At 41.3% G+C, this 24,305-nt stretch overlaps 3 protein-coding genes across 4 annotated transcripts; all 3 read right to left on the bottom strand.

Annotated features, from left to right (window-relative positions):
- Positions 1-434: 434 nt before the first annotated feature.
- LOC130176535 (pleckstrin homology domain-containing family F member 2-like) lies at positions 435-2,003 on the bottom strand. The gene is given in 3 exon segments (XM_056387681.1): positions 435-1,074; positions 1,076-1,440; positions 1,692-2,003. Coding segments are annotated over 3 exon segments (795 nt in total). The 5' UTR covers positions 1,939-2,003; the 3' UTR covers positions 435-891.
- Positions 2,004-5,460: 3,457 nt separating this feature from the next.
- On the bottom strand, positions 5,461-11,457 carry pop4 (POP4 homolog, ribonuclease P/MRP subunit). 2 transcript variants are annotated; one of them, XM_056388124.1, is made up of 8 exons: positions 11,335-11,439; positions 11,266-11,302; positions 10,496-10,554; positions 9,996-10,225; positions 9,807-9,884; positions 9,058-9,119; positions 7,625-7,726; positions 5,461-6,902 (listed from the first exon to the last, which is right to left on the bottom strand). In XM_056388124.1, exons 2-8 carry the CDS (start codon positions 11,270-11,272, stop codon positions 6,766-6,768), a joined length of 675 nt encoding a protein of 224 aa, XP_056244099.1. In that variant the 5' UTR covers positions 11,273-11,302; positions 11,335-11,439; the 3' UTR covers positions 5,461-6,765. The 2 variants fall into 2 exon arrangements, with proteins under 2 accessions (XP_056244099.1, XP_056244098.1); XM_056388123.1 differs by having other exon boundaries at positions 11,266-11,457.
- A 3,637-nt stretch (positions 11,458-15,094) lies between these two features.
- LOC130175730 (olfactomedin-4-like) lies at positions 15,095-20,843 on the bottom strand. Its single transcript, XM_056386245.1, has 7 exons — positions 20,713-20,843; positions 20,461-20,586; positions 20,097-20,315; positions 19,057-19,207; positions 16,777-17,004; positions 16,170-16,338; positions 15,095-15,618 (listed from the first exon to the last, which is right to left on the bottom strand). The coding sequence occupies exons 1-7, from the start codon at positions 20,764-20,766 to the stop codon at positions 15,183-15,185; spliced, it is 1,383 nt and encodes a 460-aa protein (XP_056242220.1). The 5' UTR covers positions 20,767-20,843; the 3' UTR covers positions 15,095-15,182.
- Positions 20,844-24,305: the final 3,462 nt, after the last annotated feature.

The following is a 24,305-nucleotide window of genomic DNA, read 5'->3' as shown; positions in this document are numbered from 1 at the left end:
TCAGGTTTAAGTCATTGCTATTCCCTTTGGCTGTGGGTGGTTGGAAAACCACTTTCTTGTGAAGACTATGAGTTCTGGGTTCCCTGGAAGGAGATCAGATGCTGTACTGAATACAGAGCAGAAAAAAACTCAACTTCTCAAGTGTGAATGAAATAATTGAAGAGAGGCTGTCAGTTCTTCTGCTTCAGACATGGCCGCTCTGGGAGCCTGATGGTTTTTTATAGGTACAAAAATACAAGTTGTGTTTTGTTTTTTTCGAGCACAATGCACCAAATTATCAGTAGGTGGTTGTTATGGAGACCAGGACACTGGACAGAAGGTGTATATTAATGTCACATGTTTTTACCATGATGAGTTCATTTTATTACTTTTACAGGTTCAAGCTTCTAAATTCACTAAATCAGGAGACAGTTCCCACCACCATGAAAAATCATCATCACCATGAATAGACTTCAAAGAGTCGTCTGTGTGGGTTACTCTGACAGACAGACCAGATCTTTAATGTAACCTTCTGACGTAGTAACAGACATAACTTTTATCTAGTTCGTAAGAAAAACTTTATTGTCCATCATTCATTTCAAAGACAGATATTAAATACACAAACACTGACATGTACACAAAAATGTAGTCAGGCAGACTGAGGCCCATGTGTTCCACTGATAAATTATAATAAATAAGAAATTAATACAATAAGAAATAAAATAATCAGAGAACGTAAAGTGATGATCACACAGCAGCATAATGAGAACAGAGCAATGTTTCACATACATGAATACAGTATTTTATAGTTTTGCACATTATTGTCTTCTGTTTCTGAGTCTGAGTTAGAACATCCCCTGATACAGAGTCTAGGTACAGAAAAAGGCCTGAGTGAATCATGATCTCATGTCCTCACTTTTGAGGTAGACAGAGTGGATCCAGGAGTACCTCCATCTGCACCTCTGCCTCCTCTTCTTCACTGGACACTTCCACTTCATATTCCTCTGAGCCTTCTTTCACAGTGCTGCTATCCCTCAGATTAGTTTTTTCTTGGATGTCTGCGTCTGTTCTCAGAAGACTCATGTGAAACAGGCAAGCAGATCCTCAGCCGCTTGGTCGGGTGGATGTGTCTGATCATCGCTCGCTTCTTGGAGCACACGCTGCAAACCACAAAGCCACATTTTCTGCAGTGGTGTCGACGCTGGGTCATGGTGAATTTATCAGAGCAGCGCCTGCAGACTGCTGAGGCCTGGCTAGGGATCCAGGTGATGGGGAAGGTTGACTTAGATCTATGGCCGCCGTTCTGCAGCAGTTTGGACTGGCATTCCTCTATGTGCTCTATCCAAGCTTGCTTCTCCTCGTAGGAGGCAGCTGCCACGTGGAAGGACTTGTGTGGTGTGTGGATCAACCACTGGTTCCTCACTCTCACATCATCCTCCAGGTCCTCCAGCTGGATGTCCTCTAAAATGATGAAACAACTGTGAGTTCAAATGAGGAAACATGGCTACAGAACCTGGGAGGGTCAACAAGAAAACTTTTAAACAAAGCCTGATTTGGAAAAACTACAGACAGTCTGTGTCTCAGATTGTCTTTTTATTGGTGTTGGAGTTGTACCAGACTTTATCAAGTCATCTGAACAATTTAGCTGCAAACTAAAGCACAGCTGTGATCAGAGCATCCTGACCTGCTCACAGTGTGAACCTGCTGCTCACCTAGATGGATGATCTGCTGGTTCTTGTGCCAGAAGCCTCGCAGGATGATGCTGCCGTACACAAGCACGTCGTTAAAGAGGAAGAAGACTTTTTGCTTTGGCCCCCGGCGGCACTGCTTCATCAACCTGCCCTCTCCAATCAGAACCCGGCCCGGCTGGGACAGGGGCTTCCCCAGTCGTCCGAATGAGTGCTCAACAGCATGGATCCGCTCCCAGTTTTCCTGAGCAAACATTAGCTGGTCTACCATGGCGCCAGTAGGTTCCTGTTTTCAGTGCTGTTGTCTGAGTGTAAGTGTAAGATGTTGTCATGTGCTGAGCTCGTCTCTCTATTGAAATGAGCAGCCAAGCAGAGTTTTAATCTTAAACCCTTTGCTCTTGCTGACGTAATGGAAATTTTCAAAGTAAATTCAGACAAACACATTCAGCAGGAAGTGAGTTGAAATCAGATAAAGTGACACAAGACATTCTGAGGAAGGAGAAGTCATTTTCTACAGACAGTTGACACATAAGTCATGTCTTTTCTGTGAATGTATCTGACTGCCTGGAGAGAGATGAGTGAATGTACTGCATCACCTTAATTCCAAATAAAAGATGCAGCAAAGATGAAAACTACATGAGATAACCTTTATTTATTTGGATGACAAAAAATGAGAAATTAAAAAAACAAATCAGTAAAAGTGGAGAGTGAAATCTTTTCTACTGTTAGTGGAGACTGTGGATACAGTTAGGCTGACCTGACAATAACTCATGTTTCATAGCTGCTTTACTGTCAGACAGGATGAGCAGCTGGAGTGAAAACAGGCTCCCACACATCTGGACAGTCAGCTGCTTTGATGCAACGTCACGAAACTTTTCTTCAATCCAACTGCATAGCGTGCAACTTATTTTTTGTTCATTTATTTTAATTGACCTAAGGAAATATACAGTGATTCAGGTAAGACAACAGCACAAAAACCTTAACGATGACATAAGTATGAGGTCGAATATGAAAACAGCAAAAATGTTCAAAATAAAATTCCTTTAAAAATTAAGGAGAGAAAGAAAAGGTACAGGGTGACAGAAATATACACACTGAATGTGCAGACTAAGCACGAGCAGCACAGATCAGCAGAGTGACAGTAAAAAGGCTCCAGTGAGCAGGAAGAGCCTTTTTTCCACTTTGTCCATGAGAAAAATTGAAAGCTGCGTCAAGTGACTTTTTAGCCACTTTGGAGCTGTGGAAGAAACTAATAAATACACAACATACAGTATGACAATGGTTTATCACTACTTCATTCACACTGTTACCTGCATAATAAGCATGTTCACGCTTCAATGATCAGTAAATTCTGATGAGTCATCATCGTTTTTGCAGGTGAAAACACACCTGTAATTCCAGGCTCTCGGAGGGCCCTCAGTGTCGTTACTGGGTAAAGACACAGACACATTGGTTTCATCTGATTCATTAGATCTGTTGTTTTTGCACAGGTGTAAACTGTGCTGAGATACAAAGTACAGTATTTCTGATTCAGGTAAACTAGAGTCAGATGAAACAGGCACCTCTGAAAATGCTGCAGCTTTAATTCAAATTCAGTTTTAAGTGTCAGAGTTTTGAGATTTCTGTCTCCACCTCAGTATAATGAGGAGAAAAACCATTTTGTAATTTGGGTGGAATGACCAAGAGCAGACAGGCCACAGTGTCTCTGAGTGAAGTCCCAAAACACACATAAGAAACACATCTTATTTTTCACTATTGCAAAAACACAGTTCCTGAAACTAAGGCCCTGTTTGTCAGAGCTCCACACACACAAACCAAAACCATTTACACAAAATACAAAACATGTTACATCTCTTGCAAACGTAAGCACTACATCAATAACTAAATAAACTCTTAAATAAACGATACTTTATCTTCCAAACTTTACAGACAAACACCAAATATATAGATCTTTCCACTACCAACTGCACACGACTGTGCTAAATCTAAATCTAAATCACATTTCTACTTTTCTAGTGATATATGCTAAGTATAAAAACACTATTACAGTACTGTATGTTTTTGATATTTCTCATTTGTAGCATGCTGTAAATATGAACACAAACCCAATGGTGAAACCAAAGATGACATGAACATACTGTACAGTAAAATACAGTAGGTCTATACAGTATTGCAGATAATGTCTATCCTGGCTCTGATGTCATCTGTAAGAATTGTCCTATTTCTTTTGACCTGTCCTCTGTCTCCTCTTGCTCCTCTTCCTCCTTCACTTCTTCCTCTTTCTGGTCTGCCTCTTTCTCCTCCTGCTCCTTCTCCTCCTTCTCCTCTTGCTCTTCCTCTAATTCATTCCAAAATTGTCCTCCATTGTTGGTCACACCAAAGAGCAAACCTGACTTGTATTTATGGTGATCAAGCTGTGATTTCTGTGTGATCTGATTGTTTACGTGAGTCTTCACATGTGCATTGTGAGATCAGATGATTGCTAACTGAGTGTGGTCTTTCAGTGGCAGTGTTTAGCAATTAACACACAAAGGCCTTCAGTTTTGATGATGTATGGGTTTGGTGTTTTGCATCACATGCGAAGCTGAAAACGTGCGTATAGTTGTGCAAGTCTGGGCTGACATTTTGCTCCTGTCGGGTTTCAAAATCTGTGCATTAATTTTGGTTTTAGTGTGTAAGCGATCATAGAAAAAAACTGTAATACATCTTAAAAATAGCAACACAAATTATTTGTCAATGGCAGGCAGTTGGCCTGTTTTTACCAGCATTTAATCTGTAATAGACGCAGAATTGTTGAGGAATATAAAAAGGCTAAATTCAATATACATGAAAGCTTTTTTGGAGAGAGTGTGTCTGCGCTCATCTGCCAACTAAAGCCATGCTGCCGGTCATGAGACAAAGTACAGGACAAATTTGGACGCTGACCTGATGAGAAGTCTGAGGAGTTATTTCACTTCACATTCCTGTTCATGTCTGAACTGAATTTAATGGTAATCAGTGCAACAGCTGTTGAGACACTTCAGTCTGAATCAAAGTGGTGGATCGGTTGATGCTGACGGACGCTAAAAGACGTAGAACAAACTATATTTCTTTTTTTTTAATGCTTTTATTGACAGTGCAGTAGAGAGAGACAAGAAATGGGGAGGCAGAGAGAGGGGGAATGACCGATGCAGGACTCGAACCAGGGCTGACTGCAGCGAGGACCTTAGCCTCTGCACATGGGGCGGATGCTCAACCAACTGAGCTACCCAACACCCCACAAACTATATTTCAAGGCTGTGCGCATGTTGGGGTCCTGGGTCCCTCTGATTAACAAGAAGAAGCCAAGACAGTTTGGCCCCTGAAATAAAAGTCAACTATAAATAAAAACAACCTCTTTTTTTACAAATATATTTTCACCTTCTTTCTCCTCTGCCTATGATCTGTCCTACCTGAAGCAGGTACTCACAGAGGCTGGTTGGTTGGCTGGTCTAACCCCAAATTAATTTAGTGCACCAGCAAACAGGAAGTGATTTTTGTTTACGGACACTTGGTGAGTGGCAGTTTAATATTTACTCTGCTATTAACTGGCTTGTCTTCCGCAGGTCCTGAGCAGCTGGATGCTAGCTGCTAGCTGCTGACCTTGTTTGGCTGCTGTTTGTTGATGAGCAGGTGGTGAACAGACACTTAGAAAGAGCTGAGCACTGCTGCTGAAAAAAACATGAGATAAATGTGGAGTGAAGAATAGTAAAGAGCTAAAGCTAAAGAACTAAAAGAGGCTAAAACATCCCAGAGAGCTGAGGATGTGCACAGCTGGAGAAAATCAGTTACTTTATTAACATCACAGGACAAATGGCAGAAAACTAAAGGAGTGCATTGAGGACAGAATTTAGATTAAATAAGTTTCCCAGCAGACACTTTGGCTTAGGCGTTTTGTTCTTTTCCTGCTGTGATGTCAAAACACTATGTGTGCAACTTAGAAAGAAAAGGTGTGAGCCGTTTCAACCTTAAAGTGGTTAAAGTGAAATATGGTCACATCATCCCTCAAACGACCACAGACTTCCTCACTGTTCTACATCATGTTACTCAATGAGGCCAGTTCCCTCTTACCATCATGAGGCTTTCTGAAATTTTATCTTAAATTAAGCATGAGATTAAACCAGGTTTTTGGATCAGCACCATCACAGACACCTGCAGAAGATACATTTTCAAACGACCTCTCGTCACATGACTCGTACAGGAGAGCAAGAGTGTGAGAAACTCATCAGCAGGAGACATTCAACAGAGCAGGCAGACAAAGGGCTGTTACTCATAAACAATGCTGAATGTGTCCAATCAGAAAGAGTTCACATGCACCAACGCATTCAACACGTTCTTTTAAAAGGAAGTCCTGCATCATGTTTCCCAGACAGGAAGAGACAAGGTTACAACAAATGTTTACTCTGTCCTCACACATCACTTTATAAAACTAAATCAGTTTTTATAAATACTAAAATTTTAACTCAATGATCAGACGACAGTTCCTCCTTCTGTGAACTAAATAAAATCATGTTTTAGTTTTTCACTCCACCACTGAATACTGTTACTTGTGTCTTTTACCTAGGGCTGTGTGTTGTCTGAAACTAAAAGCTGATGAGATGTTATGTTACTGATACAAACATGATACTTATCTTTAAGAATATAAACAACATTTTCAAAACCCAAATCCTAACTTATTTTAATGTAGTAAAAGTAGATGAACTCCTCAAAGTCAGCATTTTTTCCTTTGTTTTGAAATCCAGAAACATCAACTAAAAACATGTTTGTTTAGCTTTCAGTCCGGCGAGCCTCATCCAGCGCCTGTAAAAGACAGAATGGATGTTCACAGCCTTCTAACAGACAGATAATATCTGACAACAGATCAGAATCACACTGTTCATGTAAAGGCAGCAGCTGTCAGACACTCCAACTGCTTTTTAACCACAACACCCCAGCAGCCAAACCCTGTCTCAGTTTTTCTACAAAGACCCACAGGAGCAGCAGCTCTGTGTATGCAAAGTCTAAAAGACTTAAAGTCAGGATAGCCCCGCCTCTTCTGAATCAGTCTTCCAAAAAAGACTGGAAGAACTGGAAGGTGCCGTCACAAGTCGATGGTTCCTCTGACTTTGAACTTCTTGGCGGAGCGCTCGCTGGCTCGCTGCTCGAACCTGCTTCCATAGATGTGAGAGACGAAGCCGTTGATCTCCACAGCAAACACACTGCTTCTCTTCGGGATCACTAGCACACATCAGGGGGAGGGGGAGAGGAAACACAGGAGAAAACCATCATTAACGATGTCATCAGACCGGGAAGTCCGATGCGTTATGCATTATACAACCTCATCATCATCACAACTGCAGCTACATCCACCACTGAGCCCAGCAATGTCACACTTAAAGTCACTGGGTGTGTCCACTGACTGGTGGTGTATAGACTGTTCAGCTACTGAGGCTGAATATCTGATATCAAACAATGTGATCACTCACTCACACACAGTAGTTTGGCTGTTGACAGGTTTTGATCTGATCCTCTAAGTCAACCTGCACTGGAGTAGGTGAGGAGTTCAGCGTAAATTACCATGACGATTTACCCGGTAACAAGTGAACCACCGTCATAGGACTGAAAACCAAGAGTTAAACCTGAAATTACCTTGATAACCTCAGATCCTGCTTCATAGCACAGACCTCAGGACCCTGGACCTGGCTCACCTTAATGCACAGCAGTTCTTTAGTTCTTTTCAGTTGTTTCTAACCAGTGAACCAGTTCCAACTGTGCTGCTCCTCTGACATTTCAAAGTGTCTGAGGTGTTTACAAATGCAAAACAATAAGTACAGCATGGTCAGAATCAGAAATGTCAATAAAAAGTGTGTGAAGTGGTAATACACAGTTAAGTTTTCTTGTTGTCACTGTTGAAAGCTACAGGTGAGCTTCAGTGAGCGAGACAGGTGCAGCTGTCTGACCTTTCAGTCTGTCCTCCTCGGTGATGATTTTGAAGACATGTTTGAACTCCTGGATCAGAATCCCTGTAGTCCCCACATATGACGGACATTTAGAGCGGACCACTGTGAGAGTGGAAACAACAACACATCATTAGTCCAACACTGTCGCAGCTGTCACCGTCTGTGTAAACAAACTTCAGGTACTTGTGATCAACATGAGAGATCACACGTCACAGTGACGTTCATTCACTTTGCTGTAAGAATAACTTTGTATCTATGTGTATTGTGTAGAATGCGGGAAAGTAATGAAAGTGAAAACATCAGGATAAATGGATTCCAGATGTTCTGAGGAGGACCTCTGTTTGAACAATCATGCTTCTTTTTCCTTGTCTCCAGGAAAACTATAAAACTACATATTCTGCTCGATTCTTTCTCCATCATCTGCTTCTGTCTCTCAACTTCAAACTTTCCCACCCACCAAAACATAATCACTATCCAAATTAGTAACATCAGTACTCCTCTAGACGACAACGATGGATGACGTGAGACAAGCAGATCTCTTCCTAGACAGTAAGAATAAGGGGGAGAGGAGACCAAGAGGAGGAGACCGGTCACTCTGAGCTCCAGAGAAACTTCCCGAAGGAAAACCATCACTGCAACTTTCCACTGATCTGGGATTTATGTCAGGAAGTCCAGACGAAGCTTCTCCTCAGTAACAGTTTGTAAAGAAGCAGCTAAAGGACTGTGAGACTGAGAGAAACCAGATTCTCTGGTCTGATGAGACGAGGCCTGAACTGTCTGGTCTCAGGTCTCATAGTCATGTCTGGAGGAAACCAGATGTGATGATTAGAAGTTTCTCCATCTCCACTCAGGATCTCTGGAGCTCAGAGTGACCATCTCTACTCCCTGATGTCTCAGTTAGTCCGGGTCCATGTTTTTGAGCCTCAACATAATCCTGTCTCTGAGCTTAACTTCAGGAGTAGCAAAGTGTCTGAAAACTTATGTCAATGTGATATCTCAGTTTTTACTTTTTAATTCCTTTGCAAAAATGTTTAAATTCAGTTTTCACTTTGTCACCATGGAGGACTGAGTGTAGACTGATGAGGGAGAAATGAATTTAAACGATTAAACGAGTCTGATACTTGCTGAGTGTACCATGTCACAGAAAATCATGCTCAAGTCCAGGAAACAGAACATCTGGAATCCATTTATCCACTTTCCTCAGTTTCCCGCATTCAAATACACATAGATACAGAGATGTTCTGAAAACACACAACTATAACAAAGTGAACAAATGATAAAACAAATCAATAAATCACTAATTTTGCTTTCACAGTGACACACACTGTTCAATGTCCATGACAAGACAAGCACTAGAACTTCAGATGTGTAGCTGTGTGAGGCTGAACGTCATCACACAGTGATGTGAACTCTAGAGGAAACTAAACCTGTACCTGTGATGATTGCTCCGTGGAAGTCGGCCTTCAGAAGCTTCTGCTGCACAAACTGTGGACTGCTGTAAACACAACAGAGGTTTATGAGACTGAATGAACACCACACGCACTTTAGTTACTTGGTTTTTTAAAAAAAGGTGTCTGAGGTTATTCTAGCAATGTTTTTCCAAAATCATTTCAAATAAGAAAAATTCCAAAGCTTGTGAAGTAAATCGAAGTGGAGTATAATAGTTCTATTAAAAATGTTAAACTGTATTTGTCTATGCTTAGTCGAGACCAATACAGTTTGAAATATTTTGAGGATATTACACCAATCGCCATTATTGTAGCTGCATTGGAGATCTGTTTTCCATTCATTCTTTTATCAATCTTATCGTAGACTGACCAGACTGTATTTAAAATAACATAAATAGAAGATATCAAGCCTTCTGTTGTGCAGTCTTCACTAATCAGGAGCTTTTGAAATGGGGATTCCGGTGAGATTTGTGGAAAATGTGTGCAGCTGTGAATCCAGTGTCTAACCTGGAAGTATCTGAATAAACTATGATCTGAAAGATTAAATTTTCCTTTAGCTGATGAAAATTGGTGAAGATGTCATGAGTATATAAATCTTTTTGCCATTATAAACACAGTTTTTTAAAGTTCCATCTGCTATCGAATAAGGGATATTAGGGATGTCCCATAAGGGAGAAAAACATACTTTAGTTAAAGAGGAACGTTAGTGTTCACACATGCGGAAACTGGTTTACCATGTTGGTTTCAGGCCACCGCAAAGGTCAATGATGTACTGTCTCCAGAGTTCATGCAGAGACAGGAAGAGCTTGTATCTACAATGATAATGATACAAACAGTGAAGAGAGGAGAGAGGAGGAGCACATGGGTACATGGGAAAAGTTGATGACACTGTAAGTGTCCCATCCCTCAGATCCCCGACCGACCTCTGGTGCTCAGGCTTGAGCTGGAAGATCTTCAGCGCCCTCTTCTGGCAAGCATTCAGGCCTTTAGCTTTCTTGCTGCTCCTCTTCACCTTGCCCTTCTTGGGCCTGGAGTAGCCCAGGACCACGGCCTTGTGGCTCAGCATGGTCTTCAGGTCATGACGTGTGTGTTGCTGGATGCTGCTCTTCAGGAAGGCCTGGGTGAAGGCTTCAGCCTTAGAGCTGCTCTGAGACTGAGACAGAGTTGTGACAGATAGACTTGGTGAAGCAGGATCTTTAACAGTTTAACACTAAACTTAACGGACTCTCTGCAGATCATTGTATTTATCCTGAACATGATGAAGGTCAAATCTGAAAAGAAGATTATTTTCTAAATTACTTTGATTGTTTTGCTGTTAATATTCAAAATTAAATGAAAAATGTCTGCACAACACGACTGGACGCTGCAGGAGAGACAATGTATCTGAGTTACACAGTTCCACTGCTCAGAAGTATCTGCTCACCTCAACACCAAGAACCTTCACCAGGTCACCAGGAAGCTTGGCTCGAACAAGAGCTTCAGCTCAAAGGAAACAAACAAAACCAGTGAAACACAAAACCTGATCAACTCACTGAGGCAGGCACTGTGCAGTCATCATGTGACTCACTGACCATATGATTTATTAACATTAAAATGATTGTTTACAGGTCTAAATGAAGAATTTACTCCTCAAATTGAAAGATGCTCTTTCAATACTGAAACCTGGATATTGCATCAGCACAAGCACAAGTGGAGGATGACAGAGGCAGCAGACCTCTCTCATGAGCTTGGGTAATACCCACAATTCCACATGCCAAGGTACAAAACACAGGAAGCAAAGTGATGACGGTCAGATGAACTCATTTTAATCAGATCACCATGGTAACCAATGCTGCATGGAGCTAACATGCTCTGATTAACTGCAGCAGATCAGACTGTCAACAGCCTGACTGCTGACCAATCACTGAGTAAACAGAGTTTACAATAAAGTGACCAATAATAAAGATCAATAGATATTTTTATAGATCAGTGTAATCGGCTTTCTGTTGCGGAATTTCCCGTTTCCAACAACAAAGTGGAGGAAAGTTTACCACCGAATAGCAGTTAAGGACAGTTAGATGATTCTATAAGAACCAGAGACAGCCGAACACACAAGACACACCTCACTCACACTTCGACTTCGTTCCTACACGTATATTTCAGAGTGGTCCTTTACACCGTTACTTTACTTCCGTGTTCCATAATCACACTCACCGTCCATTAGTCCGTGTTTGTGGATTTCCCGAAGAAGACGTGATGAATTCAGCCTTGTCTCTGGTGAAGGAAAACACAGAGATCAACCCACGAGACCACGCTCGCGACACACGTCGGTTGGTTAATGTTAGGGTGTAAGCATGGATGTATTATAAGACCATCAGAGGCAGAGTAGGGTCTTATTTCCTCTTCCCTTCTACTGAGGAGTATCCTTCACTCTGGCGGTGCTGCCACCTGCTGTCAGCACCGCGCACCACAGGCCATTAGAGAGACGAACAATCCCATTTCCCACACTACGGTCAGATTACAGTTTTATGCGATTGATTACACACTAAAAGTGAATGCTTTGACCAAAACATCAGAAACCTTAACTTTTGAAACCATGCCTTAAACAAAGCAACCAAAAGTACATACATATACATATTTTCTACTTTACACGTTGTTTTCAATTCTACAGCGCACACGTGCAAAAACACTACACACTTTTTCTTACATCAGACACTTCGGTCAAGATTTAAATCTTGCAATCACTGGGAAAACACTTTTTTCAAACTGGAAAAAACGCACCTGATATTGGCATCACCCACATACACAGCTGAAAACACTCAGTCTGAGCCTTAGTGCTACAGACGGAGCTCAGGTGAGCTTCTGTGAAAACTTTGCAAATATGGAAGTAGTGAGAGCGAGAGGAATAAGAGGAGGTTTTCTCATAATTTGCAATTGTTTGAAGCCATGTAGAAGCCAAATTCTGGGCAGTTTCACATTGCCATGGCAACGGCAGCTCCTGACCTGTGTGCGTGCCTGCGTGCGCCTAGCAACCAGATAACCAACTCTCCAAGCTCTGCTAGCTTTACATTAGCCGCATGTTAGGTCTTAAATTACATTTAGTTAGGTCTTAAATATGTAAGTCCATTTACTGCTTCCTTCGTTGCTTTTTGTTTTGTTTTGTTAAAAGAGTGAATGAAGTTGTGACGGTCTCCGCTGAGACAGAGGAGAGGAGAAGCTACTAGCCCTCTCTCGCTGTCACTTCTAGTCGTGTTGCTCTCCTCCCCAGTAATGTTAAATTTAGCAAAGAAAAAAACATAATAGTGGTAATTTAAATAGCGGTTCATGGGATTTATTAACCCTCAGGGGTCCCTCTGTCCTTTTTTGGACATTTTCTTCACTTTTCTTTTTTGATTTGCTGATCATTTTGGCTGTGTTACAGCTGAAGGTATGGATTTCTGCAAGAAAGTGTCTTTTTTGACATATTTTTAAAATCTAATGTCAGTCACTGTTACAGGTCTATTATACACTGGTAACACATTTTGTACCCTCTGGGGTTCCTCACGTCAAAAGGTCAAAAGGACACACAAAGAAAATGCTATAAAATCATCATATATCAATATTTTTTATTAGTTTTCAGGATTTTAACCCTTTAAATGCCAGTTTGAAGACATGTTGCCTCTTGTTTTATTAAAAAAAAACAACACAGAATATGAGATATTTCCCACATAATTCATGATGGAGGGATGTGACATTGTTTTATATCAGAGTCTTTTATATCAAGACATTTCTCAAAACTAGAATATGATCAGGGTGACTTTTGAACACTGGAAATAAATCATGTACTCATCCCGGCAGTAGCCCCCGTGGCACTCAAAATTTCCCTGGAATTTTCTAGTCTTAACATTGCAACTCAGTTAAGGTTAAACATTTCAGCGTTAAGACTGATACGGTATGTTATGGCTATACACTATGGCTATACAGCTAATGATACTACATCTACGAATTAGGTTTGATGATTAAATATTGCTATATTTCGACATCAACCCAGTCATGAGCAGAGTGTTAAGACCGGCCTACTGTGAGTTGCGCTGTAGCTGAAGATCCTCGGCTGGAACCCAGGTGGCTGTGGTTGCCGTGGTAACCCTGGAGACACGGGATCTAGGTGGATTCTCCTGGAGGCCGTGTCCCGTTATCACGATGACGGATTCTGCCGGTGTCTCAGCGGTTCAGTCTCGGGAACTCTTGATTTCTGCTCGGCTTCTCTGCAGGAGATCGTGCAGATGTTATCTGCTGGCGTCTCTTGTGTGTTGATGCAAAATAAACTCTAATGCTCTTCACTTTGGCTGGATAACTTTAGAGGAGACTGGCGTTGACCAGATAACTCTAAAGTTGTCAAAATCTTTAAAAAGGAAAACTTGATGATGATTAGTTCATGTTAATTTATTCTTCTGTCTTTTTTTTAAATACGTTCCTCTGAACTGTTCTTCTTCAGCAGCACCTCCTCCATCCATCCAAAAGCAGAAGCAGTTGCAGAAATAACGGTAATTTTATTTAGCCTGTATGATCCAAACTATGCAGTAGTTCAAAAACATAAGCTTAAGGTGTTACAGGCTCCACCACTGGCTTCTTTAAAGTCACAAGCTGAAAGATGTGTTGGCTTTCAGTTCGCATTCCGGCACAAGACAGCTTTTCTTATGCTGGTGTTTTGATGGTTGGAAAACATCTTTTTGGAGCATTACAGACACCATGTGTCCAAACAGATATGTTCAGTTTACTGTTCACCAAAACTTGAGTTCAATGAACGCACTCTTTTAGCATCTCTATGCACAACTCTGATCCGATTTACAGTGGGGTCTGAGAACACTTTTGGACCCCATTGTGTATATTTCTAATGTTAAAGTTAAATGAACAGACTTTATCTGAAATACGTTTTCATATTACAGTCCACAACTACAACAACAAAGTTGCTAGAGTCTCAAAAATGACCATATCAATCCCTGCCAACCCCTTTGCTGTAAAATGTTGACTGATGTTTATATGGGACTTACTGGGAGCTGTACTGGTAATTGTGGTCCTGAACTCCTTCTGCTGCTCCGCTCTTCCTATCTGTTGTCTGCAGAGTTACTGCTGCTAGATGCACAACTACTTAGCTTTTATTATTACTATTCCAACTTCTCTGGCTGGGTCTGTGCTTGGCAGGAGTCTGGACTCACTCAGGACTGTTGTGGAGAGACGCATGCAATGTAAGATGGAGGCCATCTTGGACAATACCAACTATCCTCCCCACAACATTCTGGCAGGACAGAGAAGCAGCTACAGGTGCAGCAAATGTCTCATCTCACTGCGCTGCAGAACAGAGAGGTTCAGGAGATCCGTTGTTCCCATTGCCATCAGGCTATACAACACCTCAGCCAAAAGGAAGTGGACTAATCTAATTACTATTGTTTATTTGTCCCCTAGGGGACAAATGAAGTATCTATCTATCTATCTATCCATCTATCTATCTATCTATCTATCTATCTAATCTATCTATCTATCTATCTATCTATCTATCTATCTATCTATCTTTGCTGAGCTTTTCAGACAGTTTTTTATTTTGCTTATTTAAATATTTAGGTGAAAGATCGCTAGATGGGTTGAAAACATTTCCAGTAACTACAGTAAGCCTGCGAAACATACTTCACTAACCATGGGTTTAACAGAGAAACATGACTCTGCTGTGTATTGTCGGCTGTTGAACACTACTTTATGTATGGATGTGTTTTTGTGACAGAAGTGCCATTGCATTGAGACATCCTGCAATTTGAATGGGTGGAACTGAAATGTAGGCATGAGACTGGGAAGACTCCCAGTGGATGAAACTGACTGCAACCCGGTTTCCAGCAGAAGAGTGGAGCAGAAATTTGGCAGTGATGGTAGGGACAACTGAATTTAGTGAATGTAGTTGAACAGTAGAAACATTGAGTACTACGTGACTTTGATTTTGTACTGATGGAATTAGTAGAATGTAGGTATACATTATGGTGAATTTACCATATAAATTTACTTTGTGTATATCATGTATAGTGCAAACAACCTCACACCACCCTCTTTATTTGGTTCTAAATTGAATACAGGCTTACAGAAAATGCCTCTTCAGAATTGTCCATTTAACCAAACACAACCTTATAGGAGACCATGTAGGAGTCACAGTAGGCATGTAGCATGTGGTCCACAGGGCTGTAGTTCAGGGAATGAATATTGGGAGACATCTTGTGGATGAAGATGGCAATGTTGAACTTTTCGACACCTGTCACAGTGTCAAATGAATAGAAGATCTCCTCCACGTTTTTGTTGATGTACCGTGTTGCGTAAAGCACGCCACAGGCCATGAAGGTGTTGGTCACCCCCTGCTTGTATACTTGGGTGTGCCAGGTTTGGCCAAGTGTCAGCTGTTCACCCTCCTCCACCTTGGACAGCACCAGGTTGCCAAAGTTCTGCGTGGTGGTGTAGATCACCCACACACCGGACTCATCTGTCGCCAGGTCCAGGTCAGTGTATGGGTAGCATTCATCAAGGTGGCAGAAGTTCCCCTTTGAATTAAATCTGACAAAACAGAGGATGGAAATGATGGTGTGGATGATGATTATTGTTTGGTTTTTCCTCACACATAGACATACACATATTGTCTGTATTTACAGTGTATGTATATTGGAGTTTGTATCGAGTTTCAGTGTAAATACAAATGTAAATACAAGGCATACTGAGCTCATGTATGTAAATGCAAAATTCACATATTTGTTTTTTATTCTTAATGTCTTTATTTCTGTCTTTATTTCATACTTACAGTATCTTCACTTTCTTGGACTGTTCTGCTGTAATTTTGTGCATTTAGAATCTTACACATCCACTTTCGGAAAGTGGTCTCAGACTTTTGGACCCAAATGCATATCATCTTTTCCCATCTCCACTGAGACATCACTATTTATGTTTTAGAATTAGGAGCTACTTGCTCTTTTTTAAAAATTTTAATAAAAACTACATCATTTATGTCTGTACATACAAACATTTTTGTATAAACATTGAAATTCTTTGAAAAAAAAAAGTACTTCAATTGATCAAGTGACAATTATGAATGAGCTAAATGAGCAGCAAACCTGGTGCCTTTGGGTAGTTGTAAGGTGGTAACAGTTTTAGTGGTGAGGTTGAACCGACAAACAGCATCTTGGTTGTAACAGTTGTAGTACAAGGCCTCTCCGTACAGAACAACATTTGGACCCTGGATGGTATTGGTGGTTGGGTTAGAGGAGTGGATCTGGACATTACCTGGAGAGAAGAGGAGGAAAGAGGATTGGATGTAATCATAAGTTTAGTTTGACCAACATATTCTCTCCTGCTGCTTGAAATACTCACTTGAGCACCAGATGCATGTAAGTCCTCTGCTGAAAATGGACCCCAACAAATACATTATTTGCTCCAGCATGTGCATGTTTTTGTGTATTTTTACCCCGTAAACAGTCAGTAAGACAAGTACACAGTTGTTGCAGTTATTTCTGCAGTTGTTGGAAATGTCCAGGGTCAAATAGTTGACTTTATTAACATGTCTCACCACTGCAGTGCTCATTTCCCCAAGCTTTGTGGACGTTTGATATAGATAATAGAAAATAAGCCCCCACCAACCTTTCCATGTCAACATTAGAAGTCTTCACTGAATGGAAATGTACTACAATTTCTGACATCACAAATAGAACAAAAGTTCTTTACCTGGGACGCTCACCCCAACAATGAGAGAACTCAGGCTGGAGTAGAGACGAACGAAGTTGGAGTATTTGTTGCTGGAGGTCATCAATACCAGCCAATACCAGTTCTCCTTACTCGCCTCTGGTTTGGGATCCCGACCCCAAGCTCCATACATGTAGGAGCCGGGATACTCTCCTGCTGTGTGTACCCTGGGCCCAGTGATGTTCAGAAAATGTCCGTGTGGACAATTACCTGAGGGGGAAATGTGAGAAGAATCAGAGCGAAAGAAACTGTGCAAATATAGGGATAATAGATAAGTACAGCTGGGGCCTGGACTATGAAGTAAGGTCAGCATACGCAGGATATCTGGCTTCACTAAGCCTGGCATCTGCAATCAGGCTGAGTGAGTCAACCCAGGTCTTCTAGCCATGAGCATGCTCACGTAAAAGGTGCAGTGTTTGCAGCATATGACCGGTCGATAGCATGACAACTCTACTGGAGAAGAGCAGCATATGTTACAAATCGAAGAGCAAACTATAAGATTAGACAAATACGAAGACGTTAAAGACTGTTGCTAAAAGTTGCAGCAGTTGCAGTTGCAGCTGCCAAATGCAGGAAGGACCGCTGGTAAAAAATTGCAGACTGTGTGAATGTACAAGTTAATTGTCTCATAATATCACCCCATCACTAGGAGCCAAGCAGATCTTACTATAATTACATTTGTATAGTCCATGAAATTAATGTGTTTTTTGAATTATTATAGATTATAGAAAAATTTTAGCGTTATATTTATCTGCAACCCTGGCTATGTCAAATGGACTCGGCAGCTAATAAAACAAGGAAATATACAGTACATTAGAGGTTGCAGTCCTAATGCACAGTGGATAATCCTCCATATGGGTTTCTGGTGGAATGGTTTAGGTGTTAAAATTATCATTATTATCCTGCATACTTATCATGTGCATGCATTGCAATAGCATTGAAGGCATATATTATTATCCTGCTTACTTATTCGTCTTATTCATCTTCTGTATTGAAATTTCGGCACGTAACTAGTCCTACAGCTTGGAGAAAACCCACACAATAGATATATCTATGACTTTTCTTAGCAATTTGAGTAACCATGGCGACATCAATGGCATAACGACATAAATAGAGTATAATGGGGGGACACTTTCAAAACAACCAAGCCCAATTTGTAAAATGCAAATGCAATTTATACTGCCAACCACAGGAGCACTGACACTTTCAACATAAGAGTCTCAATAGGGTAAGAGGTAAGGTAGGTCATAAAAGTTTGATCTTAGAAGCTATCGTTTATATGGGGATATAGTGGTACAGCTTTATTGCAGATCAACTTCTGTTAGGCCATGTACATCTGTGTATACATATCTTACCATGGTTGTGTGGACAAATGTGGGTTTGAAACCATCAGTGTGAAGTTATTTTGGCCAGTCGTGACAGCTTCAAAGACATTTTGAGGGACACCGACAGCGACTGAGGTCAGTGTCCGGATAAGTCTCTACGACATGAATGAAACTGAAAGTAACGTCCTTTGTACAGATTGAAACGTGAGAAGTGACGTACATGCACCAAGTAGCAGGGACATTCAGTATTTCTCCAGGAATTTTGTAGTTATATATATTGTTGTATTGTATCCCCTAAAGCAGCTGTTACTGCTAATTTCTGCTGCTCAGATCCTATTCCATTAGTGTGTGGAACCTGCCAAGGATGCCCCATGAGCCCCCTTCTGTTTGCGTTGGCTATTGAGCCTCTAATTGAGCTCATTAAAGCTACCTCAATGACAATGGGCACAGTGTCTTTGTGTGTACGATGTTCTGCTGTACCTAGTTGAGATACATACTCTCCTCCTATGACCACTCACATGTACAGTGCATCCGGAAAGTATTCACACCCCTTCACTTTCCCCACATTTTGTTATGTTACAGCCTTATTCCAAAATGCATTAAATTCCTTTTTTTTTTCTCATCAATCTACACACTAATACCCCATAATGACCAAGCGAAAAAGGTTTTTTAGAAATCAATTGATTACTATAAGTAGACTCCAATCAAGTTGTAGAAACATCTCAAGGATGATCAGTGGAAACAGGATGCACCTAAGCTCACTTTTGAGTGTCATAGCAAAGGGTGTGAATACTAATGTACATGCGATATTTCAGTTTTTTATTTTTAATAAATTTGCAAGAATTTCTAAAAAACCTGAGTGAAGTGGTGTGAATACTTTCCGGATGCACTGTATTATTGTCTCCAAGTGTCCCCTCAGTGTGGTTTTGAGATTTACCCTGTGGGGGCCCAGTGGGTTGGATGGTTGGGTGTCCATTCTTGCACTGGTCAAGATCTGTCTTTAGACGACGGTTGGCGTGTACACTCTTGACCACCTGCATAGTGTCGAACCTTTCCAGCTCCCGCATTACTGCTCTCAGGTCTTCCAGCTGAGAGACATGACAATATGTTTTTGTCTGCTATCAGAGAATCTGACTAATACATTGATGAAGAAAAAATATTAATTCAGGGGTATCCCTCTCCAAGGATATCTTGACCCATCTGTTCTTGAGAGCACCTGCTCTCCTGACACCTCTACCACCCTTACATGCTTAACTGAGATTGTCTTCCTGTAATAAACAGTGTGTAACAAATGACTTATATGGTTGTTCAAGTTAGTGGACTAACTAGCACTGACTATACACCTTTGGTGCCCTTCTTTACTTAACTTACATTTTGCCTTATTGCACACCTTTAGTACTTAGTGCTTATGTAAACTTATGTAAATATGGTCATTTAGTATTACTAAAAAATTAAAAAATTACTCAGTCCTGTTTCTGTTTCAACCTGGTGAATGTATGTCGAATCTTAAACCTTCTTTTAGCTCTGTTTTGGAAATAGGTTCAACACAGTATCTAAGCTTTTTTTGCAGAAAAAAGCTGCCTGCTGCTCGAAACTGCACTGATGACAACTGTGAAAGTGACCCAAAACATAAAGTTGTGGAATGTAAAACCAAAACAATGGGCTGAAAGATGCCAAAAATCTGCAGAGCTGGACAATAATCCTTTGGGGGTTGCAAAGTCTTTTGCATTATACGTAGTAATGTAATCCACTGTTAAAATAAAATATGAATTATAGTCGAGCACTTACAGCAAAAAGTTCTTCTCTATAAGTCTGTGATCATGAGAATGTAATTGGCATATAGACTTTAAAAGCAATACATCTTAGTCATAACTTCTACAGATTTGAATATATATTTCTATATAGAAAATGATGCATGCTTTAAGTTTGCACACAGATGCTGCCTTCATGAGTGATATCATGTGTTTGTAGTTCTACCTGTTTAGAGGTGTCAGTGGTGAGATGCTGGTGTCCCTGCGTGGTGCTGTTGAGCTTGTCGATGAGTTGTTTGATATCCATCATTTCATTCTCTATCACCTGCAGGCTAAGAGCTCCATAAAGCTCTCCGTCATCTTCCTTCTCTAGCATTGACACATCTTCTAGCAATTGGGGCAGACGTAGTTCCAAACCCAACAGAAGACTCTCAAACTCCCGAGTCTGTAAGAAGAGCAGGTGGATCACACATCACTCAGGGCTCCATTATGACTACATACAAGAGTGTAGGTTGAGTCAGTTTTGCAGCAGCAGAGGAGGGAGGATCACTTCTTTACAGTCAGGATTAGAAAATAACATTACTAGTTACCTTCTGGGGGGTGATCTTGCTGTTACATTTTGATGCATTGTCCTCTGCTGTGCTGAGTTTGCCATGCGGGAATGCCTTCTCAGAATTAGTCAACTCACACACACACTTAACTTCACGTGAAGGTGCCTGAAATCAATGAAAAACATATATTAATTCCACATGTAAATATATCTACAATTGGCATGGGCACTGTATGGTATAATACAATCTGAGGAGCTAAAAGTCATTTTAAAAAAGGTTGTGTTTTCTTACCTGTTGGGTGAAAGTGAATAGAACACACAGTGGAACAATCATATACAGCATCATCGTGAATCAAAGAGCAGTGATGAAATGAAACTGTCCCTGACCACAGTTTTAATTTCACTGCTTCTCACTGTAGCAACAGCATCTAACTTGTCAAGAAACCCGCTCATTCCTGCAGAAGTGAATGAATGTGCGATGTGTCACATCAACTTCCTCCTTGTGGTTGGGATTACAGAAACACAGAATTTTTACACCACAACGGGAAATGGAGTCAAATATAGATACTTACAGATGGTGCTTAAGTAAAAGTTTAAGACTCCTGACAGGTTCTACGAAATAAACACATTTTTTTTTATCTATAATAAAAATACTATATAAGCAAACCTGCATTCATAGTTTTACTTAGGTAAATGCGGCAGTATTATTCGCAGCAAAATGCTGCCTTCAATTGTTTTATATAATTGGCAGATCAAACGAATGTGTGTAATGTGACAGATGTCATTCATAGTGACTGTTCCCTTATGACGCCCCTTTGTATCTTCAAGATTATTGTTTTATAACCAGCAACTTTTCATCGGTCTCATTTTCCAGCAACATTAGACATCTGACAAGACGTCTTTACCCTGGTGCCCAATGTATGTTTTCTAGGATTTTAAATAACATTTGGACTGAACTTTATTGGTAATTTTGTTTGTTCCGTTTTCGTTTTTTTTGATTGCATGTAGCCTATTGAGGCTAAATCACATTTGAAATTACTTTTGCTTTGTGTGGGTTGCTTTGCATGTTTTCTTTTTTTGTTTGATTATTTTTGGTTAGTTATTAGTAGTAATTTGGTTTAATTGTTTTGCATGTTTAGTAGATTGATCATATCTAGATTACTTTTGAGCAATTTTGTTTCTTTGTCAGTTTTCTTTTGTTTGCATTTGTGTGGTTTGCTTAGCTATATGTGTTTAATTGATTCAACCCAATTTTGCTAATTGCTTTTCCTTTGTGTATTTTTTTTGGATTGCCTTAGGGATGTGTGTGGGTATGAATGTGTGAGTGTGCAAAACATTTTATTGAGAAATTGTTAAAACAACAGACTGTTAATAAAAATTAATTGAATTTGTACTCTGGATCCAGTCTCAAGACCTCATTAGCAAACAAACTTGTGTGTTTTAATCAATGTGTAAAGGGTTAACGTAATTCTCCAGGTGAAATTCCTGGAGTAGCGTTGTTGTAATGCCCCCCCCCCCTTCCAGAGGCTGATGCAGCGACTGTTCGGTGACCAACAATGTCAGTCGCTGCTCCTTTACCTAGATGACATTGTGGTTTTCTCCTCCACAGTGGAGCAACATCTGGAGAGGCTGGAGGTGGTGCTGGGGCGGTTACAGGAGCAAGGCCTTAAGGCCAAGCTCAACAAATGTGCGTTCTTCCAGCGGGAGGTACGGTACTTGGGTCATGTGGTCTCTGACCAGGGGGTATCCACAGATCCCATCAAGATAGAGGTAGTTGCCAACTGGCAGACTCCCACCACCATCTCTGACCTATGCTCCTTTCTTGGTCTCGCCAGCTATTACCATCGCTTTGTGGAGGGTTTCGCCAAATTGGCGGCTCCTCTACATAAGCTGGTGGCAGAACTAGCTGGTAGGAAGTCCTGTGGCTGGGCATTGGTCAGAGGAGTGCCATCGGAATTTTGAAGCGTTGAAGACCAAGCTTACTACTGCACCTGTGCTTGTCTATGCCGACTTCTCCTCCCCTTTCATCCTGGAGGTTGATGCAAGCTATGGTGGCCTTGGAGCCGTGCTCTCTCAGGAACAGAATGGGAAGGTCAGGCCTATAGCTTATGCCAGCAGGGGGTTGAGGCCCACAGAGTGTAATATGTCAAATTAAAGCTCCATGAAATTGGAGTTTTTGGCTCTCAAGTGAGCTATGTCGGAAAAATTCTGGGAGAACCTGCTTGGTCACAAATGCATTGTGTACACCAAAAATAATCCACTCAGCCATTTGTCTTCTGCCAAGCTCGGGGCCACCGAACAGCGTTGGGCAGCCCAATTGGCAGCTTTTGATTTTGAAATCAAATACCGCTCTGGGAGGAGCAACAAAAATGCCGATGCTCTATCTTGGAAGCACCCACCTGGGCCACAGGATCTAGAAGCGATGGTTCCTGGTACCTCGCTTCCCGAGCCCTTACGGCAAGTCCTGCAGTGTGAAAACACTTCCGCCAATCAAGCTACCATTGCTGCTTTGCCCCACCATGCACCTTCTGACCTCCAGGTTCTCCAACAAGCTGATCCTGTCCTCCGGGAGGTTTTGGTGTTCTGGGGGCGGCAGCAGCGTCCAAACTATCAGGAACAGAAGCGCATGTCCCCTCCAGCACTCACCATCGTAAGCCAGTGGAGCCGACTAGTGGAGCAGGATGGGATCCTCTTCTGGCGCATCTTGTGTCCTGATGGCGCTGAAGCAGTGTTTTAGCTTCTCTTGCCTGATGCACTAAAGCAAGAGGTGCTAGCTCAGGTTCATCCAGGACATGGGCATCAGGGTGTCGAGAGGACATTGGAGCTGCTGCGTCAAAGGTGTTACTGGCCAGGTATGTCCTTAGAGGTGGAACAGTGGTGCAGAGAATGTGAGAGGTGTCAAGTTGCCAAGGACACGCACATACCTGCTCCTAGTTTCATGGGGCATTTGGTGGGTTCCTGTCCAAATGAAATCTTGGCCATTGACTTTACCTTGCTGGAACCCAGCCAGAATGGGTTGGAAAATGTCCTAGTCATGACTGACATTTTCAGTAAGTATACCTTGGCTGTTCTTCCTGGGACCAACTAGCCCCCACTGTGGCTCAGGCTTTGGTTTCTGACTGGTTCTATAAGTTTGGGGTCCCTGCTCGCATACACTCTGATCAGGACCGCAACTTTGAAAGTTCCCTCATTCAACAGCTCTGTGTCCTTTACGGTGTTGCAAAGTCTCACACCACTCCCTACCACCCAGCCGGTAACGGCCAATGCGAACGCTTCAACCGCACTCTCCACAACTTGTTGCGCGCCTTGCCTGTGTCACGGAAAAGAGACTTGCACTCCTCTCTGCCACAGGTGCTCTACTCATATAATACAACTCCCCATCGGAGTTGATAGACAGACAGACAGACAGACATACAGAGAGAAGTACTTAATTTATCCCCTTGGAGAAATTCATATGTTCAGTAGATCATAAGTAATAATAATAATTTTAGTTAATAATACATAATAAACAATAATAGTTAAATTAGGCATGCATTAGATCTAACAGGGTTTTTCCTGCATAGAGAATTTGGAGGCAGAATGTGCTGGATTTTCTGCCTGCAGAAGGAGGCGGTTACCTAATTTTGTGGTTGTTCAAACAAGTGAATAGGGTTGCCACCCGTCCCATATAATATGGGATCATCTCGTATTTGAAAATGAAATGCTGCGTCCTGTATTGAATCAATACGTCCCGTAATTTTGTTATTTCCTCAAAATGATTTGAATAATGTAATATCAAGTAAAACCAAACCAGCTGCTACCTTTTCTTTTTAAATTTTTTTGCAGAAATGTCTGAAATCACAGATTATTTTGAAAAGAGAGTTTGTGAGAAGGAGAATCGCGAGG

The sequence above is a fragment of the Seriola aureovittata genome, chromosome 10 (genome assembly GCF_021018895.1).
Source record: "Seriola aureovittata isolate HTS-2021-v1 ecotype China chromosome 10, ASM2101889v1, whole genome shotgun sequence".
Classification (NCBI taxonomy): Eukaryota; Metazoa; Chordata; class Actinopteri; order Carangiformes; family Carangidae; genus Seriola; species Seriola aureovittata.
The sequence above is the reverse complement of the archived record's forward strand: the minus strand, read 5'-3'. Positions and strand labels throughout refer to the sequence as shown.